Source organism: Colias eurytheme, chromosome 8, assembly GCF_061535395.1.
Source record: "Colias eurytheme isolate Ceu_HAF_F1 chromosome 8, ilColEury1 Martin Lab GWU primary, whole genome shotgun sequence".
Classification (NCBI taxonomy): Eukaryota; Metazoa; Arthropoda; class Insecta; order Lepidoptera; family Pieridae; genus Colias; species Colias eurytheme.
This window is the reverse complement of record NC_142987.1, coordinates 4025240-4043746: the sequence shown is the minus strand read 5'-3', so window position 1 is coordinate 4043746 and position 18507 is coordinate 4025240. Positions and strand designations below refer to the sequence as shown.

The 18507-nt window shown below is 41.8% G+C and overlaps 1 protein-coding gene across 1 annotated transcript in view; it reads right to left on the bottom strand.

The window, feature by feature from the left end:
* Nucleotides 1-14632: 14632 nt before the first annotated feature.
* Nucleotides 14633-18507, bottom strand: part of LOC149906411 (meteorin-like protein) — a 34777-nt gene continuing 30902 nt past the window's right edge. Inside the window, exons 2-5 of the mRNA XM_090104532.1 lie at nt 17543-17754; nt 17136-17423; nt 15214-15349; nt 14633-14932 (exon numbers count right to left, since the gene is read on the bottom strand). Of these exons, the coding sequence (XP_089960658.1) occupies nt 14713-14932; nt 15214-15349; nt 17136-17423; nt 17543-17754 (856 nt within the window). The 3' untranslated portion in view covers nt 14633-14712. The remainder of the gene's footprint in view (nt 14933-15213; nt 15350-17135; nt 17424-17542; nt 17755-18507) is intronic.

Here is an 18507-nt window from a genome sequence, read left to right as displayed (position 1 = left end):
CACTGTTCGCTGTTCGCTGTTCGCTGTTCGCTGTTCGCTGTCGCTGTCGCTGTTCGCTGTTCGCTGTTCGCTGTTCGCTGATCGCTGTTCGCTGTTCGCTGTTCGCTGTTCGCTGTTCGCTGTTCGCTGTTCGCTGTTCGCTGTTCGCTGTTCGCTGTTCGCTGTTCGCTGTTCGCTGTTCGCTGTCGCTGTTCGCTGTTCGCTGTTCGCTGTCGCTGTCGCTGTTCGCTGTTCGCTGTTCGCTGTTCGCTGTTCGCTGTTCGCTGTTCGCTGTTCGCTGTTCGCTGTTCGCTGTTCGCTGTTCGCTGTTCGCTGTTCGCTGTTCGCTGTTCGCTGTTCGCTGTTCGCTGTTCGCTGTCGCTGTTCGCTGTTCGCTGTTCGCTGTCGCTGTCGCTGTTCGCTGTTCGCTGTTCGCTGATCGCTGTTCGCTGTTCGCTGTTCGCTGTTCGCTGTTCGCTGTTCGCTGTTCGCTGTTCGCTTTTCGCTGTTCGCTGTTCGCTGTTCGCTGTTCGCTGTTCGCTGTGAATGTGAATGTGAATGTGGATGTGGATGTGGATGTGGATGTGAATGTGAATGTGAATGTGAATGTGAATGTGAATGTGAATGTGAACATACACAAACACGAACACGAACACGAAAACGAACAGCGAACAGCGAACAGCGAACAGCGAACAGCGAACAGCGAACAGCGAACAGCGAACAGCGAACAGCGAACAGCGAACAGCGAACAGCGAACAGCGAACAGCGAACAGCGAACAGCGAACAGCGAACAGCGAACAGCGATCAGCGAACAGCGAACAGCGAACAGCGACAGCGGCAGCGAACAGCGAACAGCGAACAGCGAACAGCGAACAGCGAACAGCGAACAGCGAACAGCGAACAGTGAACAGCGAACAGCGAACAGCGACAGCGACAGCGAACAGCGAACAGCGAACAGCGAACAGCGAACAGCGAACAGCGAACAGCGAACAGTGAATGTGAATGTGAATGTGAATGTGAATGTGAATGTGGAATGTGAATGTTGAATGTGAATGTTAATGTAAATATTGAATGGGAATGTGAATGCGGATGCGGATGTGGATGTGGATGTGGAGGTGGATGTGGATGTGGATGTGGATGTGGATGTGGATGTGAATGTGAATGTGAATGTGAATGTGAATGTGAATGTGAATGTGAATGTGAATGTGAATGTGAATGTGAATGTGAATGTGAATGTGAATGTGAACATACACAAACACAAACACAAACACAAACACAAACACAAACACAAAGTCAAACACAAACACAAACACAAACTCGAATTTTATTTCGAACACAAACACAAACACAAACACGAACAGCGAACAGCGATCAGCGAACAGCGAACAGCGAACAGCGAACAGCGACAGCGAACAGCGAACAGCGAACAGCGAACAGCGAACAGCGAACAGCGAACAGCGAACAGCGAACAGCGAACAGCGAACAGCGAACAGTGAATGTGAATGTGAATGTGAATGTGGATGTGGATGTGGATGTGGATGTGGATCTGGATGTGGATGTGGATGTGGATGTGGATGTGAATGTGAATGTGAATGTGAATGTGAATGTGAATGTGAATGTGAACATACACAAACACAAACACGAACACGAACACGAAAACGAACAACGAACAGCGAACAGCGAACAGCGAACAGCGAACAGCGAACAGCGAACAGCGAACAGCGAACAGCGAACAGCGAACAGCGAACAGCGAACAGCGAACAGCGATCAGCGAACAGCGAACAGCGAACAGCGACAGCGAACAGCGAACAGCGAACAGCGAACAGCGAACAGCGAACAGCGAACAGCGAACAACGAACAACGAACAACGGTGAATGTGAATGTGAATGGGAATGTGAATGTGGATGTGGATGTGGATGTGGATGTGAATGTGAATGTGAATGTGAATGTGAATGTGAATGTGAATGTGAATGTGAATGTGAATGTGAATGTGAATGTGAATGTGAATGTGAATGTGAATGTGAATGTGAATGTGAATGTGAATGTGAATGTGAATGTGAATGTGAATGTGAATGTGAATGTGAATGTGAATGTGAATGTGAATGTGAATGTGAATGTGAATGTGAATTTGAATGTGAATGTGAATGTGAATGTGAATGTGAACATTTTATTTATTTATTTATTTTATTTTTATTTATTGGCCTTAATCAGACACAACAATGGTAAACAATATGTGCATATAACAACTTAATTAAGACTCTGATGAGTCGACATCGGCAGATTGGTCTGTTTGCCCTAATTTGGCAAAGGCCTCCTCCATTCCCTTCCACTCTTTTCTGTTCAGTGCTGTTCTCGTCCATGTTTTTCCCGCTGTTGCTACGATTTCGTCTTCCCACCTTCTAATCTGTCTCCCCCGTTTCCTTTTTCCATTTTTGGGATACCAGAAAATCAATGTTCTATTCCATTTTTCACATCCTCTTAATATATGGCCAGTCCATTCCCATTTAAGCTTCCGTGTTTTACATATCACATCTTCTACTTTCGTACGCTTTCTGATTGTTTTATTCCTTACTCTGTCGTTTTTCCTAATATTTAACATGCTCCTTTCCATAGACGTCTGGCATGTCCTTATTTTTGAGTTTTGCGCTTTGGTAAGTGACCACGTTTGGCAACCATAAGTTAAGACTGGTAATACACATGTGTTAAAAAGCTTCTTCTTAATGTATACCTTTGTTTCCTCATTTTTCATTATTTCTTTCAGTCTCCAATAACTTTTCCAAGCAAGACCAATTCTTGTATCGATTTCTTTCGACATAACATTATTTATGGATATCTGTTGGCCTAGGTAAGTGTATTCTTTCACATATTCAATGGGTTTACTGTTTAATATAATAGGAGATTCCGTAGCGTTCGTCATGATTTTAGTTTTTGTTATATTCATTGTGAGGCCGACTTTACGACTTTCCCTCTCTAGGTCTTCTAGCATGCTTTGGAGATGAGTACTTGATGCCGCGAATATGACAATATCATCGGCGAAGCGCAGGTTGTTTAGGTGTTGTCCATGTATATTTAAGCCATATTGATCCCAATCGAGTTTTCGAAAGATCTCTTCTAAGACCGCGGTAAATAATTTAGGGGAAATAGGATCTCCCTGTCGTACGCCTCTGTTTATTTTTATTTCTTTTCCATGTTTTTCTAATTTTATTTTCGCTGTACTAATTGTGTAAATATTTTTTAGAATTCTGATGTATTTTAATTCAACTCCTTGATTTTTTAAACTTCGCCAGATGCATTCGTGATCGATTGAATCAAATGCCTTGTTGAAATCAATAAAACAACAGTAGAACGGTATATTGTATTCTTTATTCTTTTCAAAAATCTGTCTCACTGCGTGTATGTGGTCCAGCGTCGAATATCCTGCCCTGAAACCAGCCTGTTCTCTAGGCTGATTCTCGTCTAGATTCCTGGTTATTCGACGGAGGATGATCTTTGCGAATACTTTATATATATTAGACATCAGGCTAATGGGCCTATAGTTGTTGATTTCACTCTTATCTCCCTTTTTGTGGAGAAGGGTTATTGATGAGTTCGCCCACTGGGTTGGTATGGTTTCCGTGTCCAGTATGTCATTAAATATATATTGCAGTATTGGTGCAAGAACGCTTTTACACTCCATTAATAGTGCATTGCTGATAGAGTCTGGTCCGGGAGCTGTGTCAATTTTTTGTGTTTCTATAGCTTTGATTATTTCTTCTTTCAGTATTGGTGGAACAGTTTCGTTGCTCTGTAAGTCAGTTTCGTCGGTTTTATTTTTTTTGGAATACAGGTCTTCGTAAAATTTGGTGGCGATGTTTAATATATCGTATCTTTTGGTCTTCGTCGTGTCTTTTCGGTCTTTCATCTTTGGTATCCAGTTTGTTTTATCTGTTATAAACTTAGCAGCTTTTTTAATTCCCCCTGTCTTGGCAATATGTTTCTCAAAGATTTTTAGTCTAAAACTCTTACGATCTTTTTTCATTTGTGTTTTGATCTCTTTACTTAACTTACCTATTTCCATTCTTATGCTTCTAGATTTATTAGGTATTTTTATTAGATTTAACCGTTTTTCCAAAAGTTCGTTAGTTTTTTCAGATATTGTCGATTTCGTTTTAATTGTTTTTTTGTTTCCAGATTTTGTTATTAATATTTCATAGAGCATATCATATTTTTGTTGAGTAGTTAGGTCTTGAGTAAGCGCTCCTTTCAAAGAATTTAATTTATCTCTAATCGTAGCCGATGATGTTGCGTTAGTTGGCGTTCGAGTTTTGACTTTAAAAGGGCGACTGTTGTCTGAACCTGACGATGTATTGAGACGAGCCCGCATCATTCTGTGGTTGCTATTGAAATTTAGATTTGCGATAGTACTGCAGTCTTCGAATGATTTCGTTTTGTTTGAGAGAATATAATCGATTTCGTTCTTATAACGTCCATCCGGTGATACCCATGTCCATCTCTTTGATTTTCTTTTCTTGTATAGACTATTCAGTATTTTCAAGTTATTTTCAAAAGCAAACTCCAATAATTTTTGCCCGTTTCTCGATCTTTTACCTTTGCTGTGAGGACCTAGGATGATGTCTTCTCCTGTTCTTGAAACTCCAACTTGAGCGTTGAAGTCTCCCATGACTATGCAATTTTTGTATGTGTATTCATTGATGGCATTGTTTAGAGATAAGTAGAAGGAGTCAATTTCAGAATTAGACGATTGCTCAGTCGGGGAGTAAATCTGTATAATAGACCAATTTTCTTTCTTTGGCGGAAGTCTTATGTTTAATATCGCAATTCTTTCTGAGACGCCAACAAATTCCTTGATAAAACTTTTGAGTTCTTTTTTTATTAAAAAACCTACTCCGTGTCTTCCGGGTGTTTCTCCTTTGTAGTAGAAAATAAATTCGCTGTGTTCTTCAATAGCCTCACCCATTCGTCGTACTTCACTAAGGCCTATTATGTCCCACTTAATATGTTGGATGGCTAAAATTAGTTCTTGTAAACTCTCATCTAACCTTAATGACAGCGTGTTAAATGTTGCTATATGAAAAATTTGTTTTGAATTTCGTTTATCGCTTTCTGAAACGATTGGCGCGGATGTGGAATTGATTGGAGGGTAGTGGTCGCTTTTCCCCGCGGTGACCAGCCGTCTTGGGGTGTATTGATTGGTTTTTTTGATATTAAAAGAAGTTTCGTTTATTTGTTTTTGTTTCCGGTTGCCGATGTCATTTAACAGTTTTTTGACGTTGTTGGAATGGTTAGTGACGAAGATCTTCCTCTAGCAACATAATCCAACATATTTGTTTTGTTAACCTTCTTTGGAGCAGGCATGGTTGCGTGATTTGGTGATTTACTTGGAGATTCGTTGCGATCTCGTTTTCTTTTGTCCTTCTGATCTTCTTTGTTTTCCTTAGTAATCAGTTTATCTTTAACGAGGTAGCAGATTTTACCTTTCGCTCGTTCCTCTTTTAGTTGGGGCAAAAGCTGTCTTCTCTTTTCTAGAACTTCTTTACTATAGTCTTCTTTTATGTAAATATCCGAGTTTAATTTCTTTTTATTCTTGAGAATTTCCATTTTCCTCCAATTTGTTGTGAAAGTTACTAGTATAGGGCGCATGTTTTTATGGTTCTTTTCTCCAAGTCTGTATGCATTGTTAATTTCATGATGATTCAAACGGATATTCATATATTCTCATCAAGCAAGTTTATAATCAGATCAATTTGGGACTCATAACGATTTTCTTCTTTTACGCCAAAGAATATGAGGTTGTTTCGTCTTCTATCTTCTTCCATAGTTTTGATTTTATCTTGTAGTTTCTTAACATCCGTTTTTAGGTTTTTATTTTCTTCCGTAAGAGCAATTAGTTTCTCATTTATGCTTTCTGTAACGTTTTTAGTGACTGCTTCTGTTATTTCTCTTGTTTGTGCCGCCATTTGTTCCTTCAATTTTACCCAGAAATTTTCCATTTCTTTTTCCATAATTTTGGGGAGATATTTATCGAATGGCAATACTGAATTTAATTTGGTAACCCCGAATTGTAGTTGGCAACACTGAAGTTTATGATAGAAACGATAGAAATGTAGGTTGGTACTGTCAATGTCTATAGTCTATGGTATACTTTTTGTTAGGTTGGTACTTTGAACTGTCACTTTTGAAAATGATGTTATTATTATTGACTTAATAACCACACTTTTTCGTTCTAATGTTTCTGTTTACACTTCACTTTTGCACTGTTCTCTTGTTATTATTAGTGAATGTGAACATACACAAACACAAACACAAACACGAACACGAAAACGAACAACGAACAGCGAACAGCGAACAGCGAACAGCGAACAGCGAACAGCGAACAGCGAACAGCGAACAGCGAACAGCGAACAGCGAACAGCGAACAGCGAACAGCGAACAGCGAACAGCGAACAGCGAACAGCGAACAGCGACACCGACAGCGAACAGCGAACAGTGAATGTGAATGTGAATGTGAATGTGAATGTGAATGTGAATGTGAATGTTGAATGTGAATGTTAATGTAAATATTGAATGTAACAGCGAACAGCGAACAGCGAACAGCGAACAGCGAACAGCGAACAGCGAACAACGAACAACGAACAACGGTGAATGTGAATGTGAATGTGAATGTGGATGTGGATGTGGATGTGGATGTGGATGTGGATGTGGATGTGGATGTGGATGTGGATGTGGATGTGAATGTGAATGTGAATGTGAATGTGAATGTGAATGTGAATGTGAATGTGAATGTGAATGTGAATGTGAATGTGAATGTGAATGTGAATGTGAATGTGAACATACACAAACACAAACACGAACATGAATGTGAATGTGAATGTGAACATACACAAACACAAACACAAACACAAAGTCAAACACAAACAGAAACACAAACTCGAATTTTATTTCGAACACAAACACAAACACAAACACGAACAGCGAACAGCGAACAGCGAACAGCGAACAGCGATCAGCGAACAGCGAACAGCGAACAGCGAACAGCGACAGTGAACAGCGAACAGCGAACAGCGAACAGCGAACAGCGAACAGCGAACAGCGAACAGCGAACAGCGAACAGCGAACAGCGAACAGCGAACAGCGAACAGCGAACAGCGATCAGCGAACAGCGAACAGCGAACAGCGAACAGCGACAGCGACAGCGAACAGCGAACAGCGAACAGCGAACAGCGAACAGCGAACAGCGAACAGCGAACAGCGACAGCGACAGCGAACAGCGAACAGTGAATGTGAATGTGAATGTGAATGTGAATGTGAATGTGAATGTGAATGTGAATGTGAATGTTGAATGTGAATGTTAATGTAAATATTGAATGGGAATGTGAATGCGGATGCGGATGTGGATGTGGATGTGGATGTGGATGTGGATGTGGATGTGGATGTGAATGTGAATGTGAATGTGAATGTGAATGTGAATGTGAATGTGAATGTGAATGTGAATGTGAATGTGAATGTGAATGTGAATGTGAACATACACAAACACAAACACAAACACAAACACGAACACAAAGTCAAACACAAACACAAACACAAACTCGAATTTTATTTCGAACACAAACACAAACACAAACACGAACAGCGAACAGCGAACAGCGAACAGCGAACAGCGAACTGCGACAGCGAACAGCGAACAGCGAACAGCGAACAGCGAACAGCGAACAGCGAACAGCGAACAGCGAACAGCGAACAGCGAACAGCGAACAGCGAACAGCGAACAGCGAACAGCGAACAGCGAACAGCGAACAGCGAACAGCGAACAGCGAACAGCGAACAGCGAACAGCGATCAGCGAACAGCGAACAGCGAACAGCGAACAGCGACAGCGACAGCGAACAGCGAACAGCGAACAGCGAACAGTGAACAGCGAACAGCGAACAGCGAACAGCGAACAGCGAATAACGAACAACGAACAACGGTGAATGTGAATGTGAATGTGGATGTGGATGTGGATGTGGATGTGGATGTGGATGTGGATGTGGATGTGGATGTGAATGTGAATGTGAATGTGAATGTAAATGTGAATGTGAATGTGAATGTGAATGTGAATGTGAACATACACAAATACAAACACGAACACGAACACGAAAACGAACAACGAACAGCGAACAGCGAACAGCGAACAGCGAACAGCGAACAGCGAACAGCGAACAGCGAACAGCGAACAGCGAACAGCGAACAGCGAACAGCGAACAGCGATCAGCGAACAGCGAACAGCGAACAAAGACAGCGACAGCGAACAGCGAACAGCGAACAGCGAACAGCGAACAGCGAACAGCGAACAGCGAACAGCGAACAGCGAACAGCGAACAGCGAACAGCGAACAGCGAACAGCGAACAGCGAACAGCGAACAGCGAACAGCGAACAGCGAACAGCGAACAGCGAACAGCGAACAGCGAACAGCGAACAGCGAACAGCGACAGCGACAGCGACAGCGAACAGCGAACAGCGAACAGCGAACAGCGAACAGCGAACAGCGAACAGCGAACAGCGAACAGCGACAGCGACAGCGACAGCGAACAGCGAACAGCGAACAGCGAACAGCGAACAGCGAACAGCGAACAGCGACAGCGACAGCGAACAGCGAACAGCGAACAGCGAACAGCGAACAGCGAACAGCGAACAACGAACAGCGAACAGCGAACAACGAACAACGAACAACGGTGAATGTGAATGTGAATGTGAATGTGGATGTGGATGTGGATGTGGATGTGGATGTGGATGTGGATGTGGATGTGGATGTGGATGTGGATGTGGATGTGGATGTGGATGTGGATGTGGATGTGGATGTGGATGTGGATGTGGATGTGGATGTGAATGTGAATGTGAATGTGAATGTGAATGTGAATGTGAATGTGAATGTGAATGTGAATGTGAATGTGAATGTGAATGTGAATGTGAATGTGAATGTGAATGTGAATGTGAATGTGAATGTGAATGTGAATGTGAATGTGAATGTGAACATACACAAACACAAACACGAACATGAACACGAAAACGAACAACGAACAGCGAACAGCGAACAGCGAACAGCGAACAGCGAACAGCGAACAGCGAACAGCGAACAGCGAACAGCGAACAGCGAACAGCGAACAGCGACAGCGACAGCGAACAGCGAACAGTGAATGTGAATGTGAATGTGAATGTGAATGTGAATGTGAATGTGAATGTTGAATGTGAATGTTAATGTAAATATTGAATGTAACAGCGATCAGCGAACAGCGAACAGCGAACAGCGAACAGCGAACAGCGACAGCGAACAGCGAACAGCGAACAGCGAACAGCGAACAGCGAACAGCGAACAGCGAACAGCGAACAGCGAACAGCGATCAGCGAACAGCGATCAGCGAACAGCGAACAGCGAACAGCAAACAGCGACAGCGACAGCGAACAGCGAACAGCGAACAGCGAACAGCGAACAGCGAACAGCGAACAGCGAACAGCGACAGCGACAGCGAACAGCGAACAGTGAATGTGAATGTGAATGTGAATGTGAATGTGAATGTGAATGTTGAATGTGAATGTTAATGTAAATATTGAATGGGAATGTGAATGCGGATGCGGATGTGGATGTGGATAAGGATGTGGATGTGGATGTGGATGTGGATGTGGATGTGGATGTGAATGTGAATGTGAATATGAATGTGAATGTGAATGTGAATGTGAATGTGAATGTGAATGTGAACATACACAAACACAAACACAAACACGAACACAAAGTCAAACACAAACACAAACACAAACTCGAATTTTATTTCGAACACAAACACAAACACAAACACGAACAGCGAACAGCGAACAGCGATCAGCGAACAGCGAACAGCGAACAGCGACAGCGAACAGCGAACAGCGAACAGCGAACAGCGAACAGCGAACAGCGAACAGCGAACAGCGAACAGCGACAGCGACAGCGAACAGCGAACAGCGAACAGCGAACAGCGAACAGCGAACAGCGAACAGCGAACAGCGAACAGCGAACAGCGAACAGCGAACAGCGAACAGCGAACAGCGAACAGCGAACAGCGAACAGCGAACAGCGAACAGCGATCAGCGAACAGCGAACAGCGAACAGCGAACAGCGAACAGCGAACAGCGAACAGCGACAGCGACAGCGAACAGCGAACAGCGAACAGCGAACAGCGAACAGCGACAGCGACAGCGAACAGCGAACAGCGAACAGCGAACAACGAACAACGAACAACGGTGAATGTGAATGTGAATGTGGATGTGGATGTGGATGTGGATGTGGATGTGGATGTGAATGTGAATGTGAATGTGAATTTGAATGTGAATGTGAATGTGAATGTGAATGTGAATGTGAACATACACAAACACAAACACGAACACGAACACGAAAACGAACAACGAACAGCGAACAGCGAACAGCGAACAGCGAACAGCGAACAGCGAACAGCGAACAGCGAACAGCGAACAGCGAACAGCGAACAGCGAACAGCGAACAGCGAACAGCGAACAGCGAACAGCGAACAGCGAACAGCGAACAGCGAACAGCGAACAGCGAACAGCGAACAGCGAACAGCGAACAGCGAACAGCGAACAGCGAACAGCGAACAGCGAACAGCGAACAGCGAACAGTGAATGTGAATGTTGAATGTGAATGTGAATGTGAATGTTGAATGTGAATGTGAATGTGAATGTGAATGTGAATGTGAATGTGAATGTTGAATGTGAATGTGTTGCTGTTTGCGGTGTTTGTGACAAACAGCCAGCGTGTGGATGTAGCATTATGAACGTTCGCCAAGCTTGTGGATGGCTCTTTGTGTTGGGTGATTGTGGTTGGTGTTGGACTTCGTTTGCTGTTTGCGGTGTTTGTGACAAACAGCCAGCGTGTGGATGTAGCATTATGAACGTTCGCCAAGCATGTGGATGGCTCTTTGTGTTGGGTGATTGTGGTTGGTGTATCAAATCAAATCAAATCATTTATTTATTTCTCCTCACAATTCCCAATCACATAAATTAATCTACATGCATACAAAATTATCAAACAATTAGCTGGAGTTGGAGGAGCTGGTGTCTGAAATGGGTTGTAACCAGTATCACGGATCACCAGGTCCCCGCCCTCGGAACAAAATACAATTACAAAAATATGTTTCACATAATTCAATAGTTTGTGGTTAGGTAGTGAGAACGACATAAGTTATTTAAAATTTTAAAAGTTTAAAAATAAACCTACATATGTGTGTGTGTTGTGTTGTGTGTGTGCGCGCGCGCGTTTATGTTTGTGTGTCATACATATTTTCCAATTCATCTATTTGTTTATTTATATTTTAAATAAATAATTTACACTGAAAGCAATTTTATCATTTTACCTACTGTCATAAATAATTTATTATTATATAATTAATATTAATATTAATTTTAATTTCATATTTAATAACATCACAATTTGAAGCAAGTTTTCGGTACCTAGCAGCATAATCCAATTTTTGAATCCATTCCTTTATCACACGTTTACACTTGTCAGTTGTTAGTGAAAAAATTGAGAGAATTTTGTTTAATTTATTGTAGATATTAGGGCCCTGGTAACAAAAAATCGATGTGAAAATTTTATACTGAATTTATTGTGTGAATTATTATGTTACTCGTTTCACAAATTTTACCCTTTATATACTGAATTTATTATGTTATTCGTTTCACAAATTTTACCCCTTCTGCGTGACGCGTTAGCCCGCTCAAGGCTGAAGGTAGTAAGAGAATGTTGGCGTACACTGTACAGCTGTGTGAAGAATAAATAACTGTCGTACAGTTAGTACCCTGGTCATCACATAAACGTCCTTTGTAGGGTGAAAGAAAGGCAGAAATTTTATAACTTTTAAGACAGCTCGTTGTGCTCTTTCTATCTTAATAAAATAAGTTTTAGGAGCACCACCCCAAGATGTTATGCAATAGGTCAACAGTAACTGGCATAGGGCTTTATATACTGTTATATAGCATACTAGCTTTCCGCCCGCGGCTTCGCCCGCGTTTTCAAAGAAAAACCCGTTCCCGTAGGATTTCCGGGATAAAACCTATCCTATGTCCTTTCTCGGGTATCAAAATATCTCTATACCAAATTTCATTCAAATTGGTTCAGTAGTTAAGGCGTGATTGAGTAACAGACAGACAGACAGAGTTACTTTCGCATTTATAATATTAATATAGATAGGAAAGGAAAAAATACAATTAAACGAGTAAGATAATATAAATTTTATATTATTTTATTTAACAGCACATTTATATTTTCTCATGTACAAATTATTATCTACAATAGGCACTTGACAATATTTCAATACAACTATATCACAATTTATTTTTCAATAATACATTTAAATGTTTAAACATCTGTACAAAATATATTACTTAATTGTATACATATATTCGAGTTAAATAAAGAATATGTTATTTTACAGACAAATAGTTTAATATCTTCATATATTTTATAGATTTTGTTACTGGAAGCACTAAAATTGATAGGATTTAAACTTAGTTATATATAAGCTTTCTTATACATAGTAAATTGACATAATAATATGAGGTTGATAAATATCAAAAGGTTAAAATAGAAAGTGCTAAGTAATAAAAATTATGAAAAATATATAGTTAGTTGGTTTACACATCTTTGCATAAAATAGGATCTAAATATATAAAATCCTTGGAAGCTTGTGGAAATAATGTTTAAATAGGAATATATTTTTTTATAAAGTTCTTATATTAAAATTATTAATTTCTTTCAAATAGCATATCATATACTATAAATGGCAATAATGTATATCCATTAAATTTTAATCTAAAATGTACATTATTTACAGCTTGAGATCAACCTTATAAGCTATATGTAAATCTTACATTTGGCACTGTGGACCACATTCATTAATATTAATCATATTTACAATATTGCATTTGTACAAGCTAATTTATGGCAAGCGAATCTTCACTTATTTTTAACACAGTAAAGAAAGTATCATCAATGTTTCTCTTTTATCTAAGTTTATGTTGTTCAAAGAATTTGGATATTTCATAACTTGGTTTATTTCATTGTGTCGATTACATCCAGGAGATCATATCACACTACATCGGTCTTATAGTGTAGCAGTGTAAGAGCATACGCCAGTATCTATTGTGCGTATAGTTTATGTTCTCAGCACATCAAGGCACTGCCCCTTTATTCCAAGTCAGCTCGGGCTTGTAACAGCGTGCAGTGTGGGTTCCCAGCGCATTCGTCCTCTATTCCACATTGTACTATTACCAAAACGCACTGTATACAGCATATCCCACTACACACTCTAGGTAGAGCAGCAAGATGACACACAAGATGCGTTTCTGTCCACCGTACGTCGCATCGTCAGATGATTTCACAGTTGCTACAATCGCACTATTATTCTTGTTACAGCCAATCACATTCTCCAGCTTATTGGAGTAATGCAAAATGCGCGGTTCTAGTTCACCCCACTCCTTTGGCTTACAACAGAGCACAATGCGCATTCCCCTCAGCAGTTCTTCTCTTAGCCAATTTATCCCACTGTTCAGCATGTGGAGCGCACACAAGCCGTAACCGCCCAAGTGCCCGTCGCGCCATCACCACGAACACCACGAACCAGATTATTGAAACGTGCTCCTATCGCTATTAAGCTCGGACACCGCGCATTCCTAACCCAGCTCATCGATTACAACAGAGCACAATGCGCATTTCCCTCAGCAGTTCTTCTCTTAGCCAATCGATCCCACTGTTCAGCATGCGGTGCGCACACAAGCCGTAACCGCCCAAGTGCCCGTCGCGCCATCACCACGAACACCACGAACCAGATTATTGAAACGTGCTCCTATCGCTATTAAGCTCGGACACCGCGCATTCCTAACCCAGCTCATCGATTACAACAGAGCACAATGCGCATTTCCCTCAGCAGTTCTTCTCTTAGCCAATCGATCCCACTGTTCAGCATGCGGTGCGCACACAAGCCGCAACCGCCCAAGTGCCCGTCGCGCCGTCACCACGAACCAGACTATTGAAACAGCGCACGTGCTCCTATTTCTATTGAGCTCGGACACCGCGCATTCCTAACCCAGCTCATCGATTACAACAGAGCACAATGCGCATTCCCCTCAGCAGTTCTTCTCTTAGCCAATCGATCCCACTGTTCAGCATGCGGTGCGCACACAAGCCGCAACCGCCCGAGTGCCCGTCGCGCCATCACCACGAACACCACGAACCAGATTATTGAAACGTGCTCCTATCGCTATTAAGCTCGGACACCGCGCATTCCTAACCCAGCTCATCGATTACAACAGAGCACAATGCGCATTTCCCTCAGCAGTTCTTCTCTTAGCCAATCGATCCCACTGTTCAGCATGCGGTGCGCACACAAGCCGTAACCGCCCAAGTGCCCGTCGCGCCATCACCACGAACACCACGAACCAGATTATTGAAACGTGCTCCTATCGCTATTAAGCTCGGACACCGCGCATTCCTAACCCAGCTCATCGATTACAACAGAGCACAATGCGCATTTCCCTCAGCAGTTCTTCTCTTAGCCAATCGATCCCACTGTTCAGCATGCGGTGCGCACACAAGCCGCAACCGCCCAAGTGCCCGTCGCGCCGTCACCACGAACCAGACTATTGAAACAGCGCACGTGCTCCTATTTCTATTGAGCTCGGACACCGCGCATTCCTAACCCAGCTCATCGATTACAACAGAGCACAATGCGCATTCCCCTCAGCAGTTCTTCTCTTAGCCAATCGATCCCACTGTTCAGCATGCGGTGCGCACACAAGCCGCAACCGCCCGAGTGCCCGTCGCGCCATCACTACGAACTCTCCCGCGCCCGCGCCCGCGCCGCACGACGCGGACACGTGCACGTGCGCGTGGAGAGAACGCTTGGAACGGACCGTGTTGTCTGTTTCGTACCTGGGGAAGGAATAATTGATGAGAATATTGTTATGTAGCCTTCTATAATGGTAATTTTAATATGTATATAGTCAATCTGTAAAGTAATGGTTGTTCATGCTTTACTGTTTATCTAGTTTTGTGTGTGTAAAGGAAGATTAAATTTAAAATAAAATTTATTGTCTCAACAATAACAACAATGTTACTTTTGTTACACGATACACTAAAATGTTGAATAAACTTGGTGAAACTCGGGTTATGTTACAACGGCGATATAACAGCTATTATATTAATATACATACCTATAATATTCATCATCTACATCACTAGGCTCGCCGTCCGCCCCGGTAGCGCGGACCAGCTTGGTCAGCCGCAACGTCAGCTGAGTTGTGTCCAAGTCCTCCCGCTGTTCACTGCCCACTATTACCGCTCGGGATACTGCAGACAAAGGAAATTTATTTTTAAAATAATATACTACACACGGAAAAACCTATTGTAATTTCTAAGTTTCTACTGAATTTTAAATAAAACTCAATTAACATTAAAGACTACAATAAATGAGAAATTCAGTTATAATCTCAAAAGCTTAGAGACAAAAAGGGTCCAAATCGTTTTTCTATTTATCAGTTCTTAATAGTCACTACTTAAGTCACCAACGCTGACATCACCAAATTCCAGACGCACAAAAACTAAAACGCGTCCACTATATTGGTACTTATCTCTATTGTTACAGATATATTTTTTTGTTATACGTGAATAAGCAAATTGTGGAGCATTTTGCAACTTTTGTTTGAACGTAGATAAGTGAATTGTAAATGGACATTCACTCGGTGCCGCCCGGAGCTGATAATTACAGTGGAGGCTTTTAGCTAACGAGATACGTCGTTATCTTTTAAAATCTCTATGCGTAACTATTTAAATACATATTTTATACACAATAAAACTATCAAGTCATATATTTCAACGTATGAACATTTATTACAAAGTCGTTAAGAAGATGACTAAAAAGAAACTACTGTTTAAAAAAGATTAAAGCTAATGAAATTCAATAAAATAACTTTTATGTCCGATCGTAACTCTAATCATCTCTTGTATTTCCTACTTATTTTTGTATAAATTGCAGTGAACATCAACTCAACGTTTAATTAATATTATTAATCGGTGTGTCAACTAATCCAGTAATTAATGTTTGTTAAAAGCTCGGCGTCGAATTAAAATATTCAAGTCTTAATACAAGAGGACCAAATTGTTGTTCTCGCTCGATGTCACGCTGTTTGGAATATCGATGATTATTATGTAGCATGACACACAAAAATTTCGAAGGTTCGTGGTAGAGGCGGCTAATAACGTCGAGTCGGCCGCCCACCGCTCCGCGGGCAACTACAAAACACCATTATAATCTATCACAATGGCATAAAAAACCTCACAAGTCCGCTCCCCACTGCGTCGCGTGCCTTTCTACTCGTTTATCCAGTACTCGTCATCTTTACTCATTATGGAGGTAAATTGAATCTAAGCTGCCCCTATCCTGCATATGTACGAGCTTCCGTACTCCGGATTCAGGACCGGTATAAGTTGCATTTTGATCCCGCGCCATTCTAAGAACATCGCGCGGTCACTTAGCGGTACAACAAAGCCTTGCGCAACTTTTTTTTTAATAAAAAGTATTTTTCTCGGTAATCACGAGTAGGATAATAAGCGCATTCTCAACAAATACGCGGTGGTTAAGTGAAAAGAAATTATAATTTTATTTAATAACGTTAAATTTTACGTAAGGAATCTCGATTATAGCGACAAATTGCCGTGCAGTCTCCGTCGCGCGCTCGAGACGGTTTATTACGTTCAGGGCCCGCTACTGGTTTTCTTAACTCATTATGCGAAGGGTGCCGAGAACACAATATTTCAGAAAATAGAATGGGCGTACCCGAGAACACGGTCCCGTTAATATACTTTGTCAAGATAAAGGCTAGTCCAGAATGCCATAATGCAATCGTGCAAATTAGAACCAATAAAATGTTATTACACATTATTAGCTATTAGACTTACACGAACGTTAAGTTATTAGGGCGTTTATTTATGATATTATCTCCTCAGAATTAGCTCACTTTATTATTATAACTAACTCAGTTTTCGTCCGACTGTTGTTAAAATTGTCTAAAGGTCTTAATGAGTTATAAATTCAAAGTTATGTTTCTATAAATATATAAAACATCATAAATCTTACCGAGATCGCTAGTGCAAAAGGCTAGTTCGAGTTCCGACTCGGAGCACGGCCTGCATTCAGCAGTAGCGGGGTCATAGTGCCTCTCCATCGAGCGAACCTCGTACTTGAACGTGGCCACTCGTCTCTTGGGCCCCTCTTCTGGCTCCGCTTCGACGTATAAAGCAGCGCGACCGTGCTTGCTTCGGAAACAGCGAAGCTCGCGAGGGTCGTCGTCGTCAGGTGCATACAGAGGTATCAACTTGCGAACACCCTCTACGAAGATACGCGCTGGAAACCGCTCTGCAACTTCTGAAAAGGAAAATTTGAAATTATTTTGATGCAAATATGTGTGTTACCATAATAGCTTTTTCAAATATCATCAATCAAAAAGCAAACAACATTATGCAAAAAGATCTCAAGTCTCTTACCTAAGTCATTAAGCTGCAGCGAGTGAAACAAATCAGGTGGGTCTGGGCGTCTTATCACTCGGATGCACACTCTGAAGTCCCTCTCATCGGCCGGCAGTGGCGGTCGGAAAAGCAGTCGCAGTGCTCCGCGCGGGTACAGCCACGACACCGTGCCCTCACGGCACCTGAGGTACACCGGCGTCACTCCCCGCTCAGCGCTTGTGCTCAACCCACTGCAACAAAAAACGCATTAACGTTAAACACACACTCAAAACAAACATATCATGTCCGACATTCATTATTGTTGTATCCATTAATGTTTTTGTCTCCCGCTAAACGTAATAAAATAAATTAACATTTGAAATATGGCTTTCGAAAATTGTTTCAACGCGACGACGTAATTAATCATTTATTATATTACGCGTCTGCTGGCATTCATTTATCACAATACATCCAATTTAAATTTCGTAGCAATTTTGTCTCAAATAATAATTAATAATATCTACAACGATTACGAGCTGTAAAACAACGACATGAGCGGACATTTGCGCTTCATAAAGTAGTGTTTTTGTATGAAATTACATTATTATCTAGATGGAAAGTGTGCGGTGAGGGCGAGATTGCGGCACGCGATCGAAGTGTCATTTCTGGTTTGTATCTCGAGAAATGCTCCCATAAACAAGCCCGAAGCCAATTGTGCGCGTAGGTATCTTACATCGGCGGCACGTGGGCTGAAATTCTGGAGTAGCGCCCACGCCCAGCCGACGACCCCGGTTTTATATTATAAAACTAAGATATATGACTGAAGCGACGCTATAAAAGATGCCATGTAGGATTATTCTTATATGCGACAGCAATAAAAAGACGACACGACAAGGGGGTTTATGTAAAACGCATTGTACGTGTGGCCCGAGGTTGACGCTTCAACTTTATTATCGGGTTATGTTCCCTTGTCTGCTCCGAAATGTCGTGTTACGATTTATTTT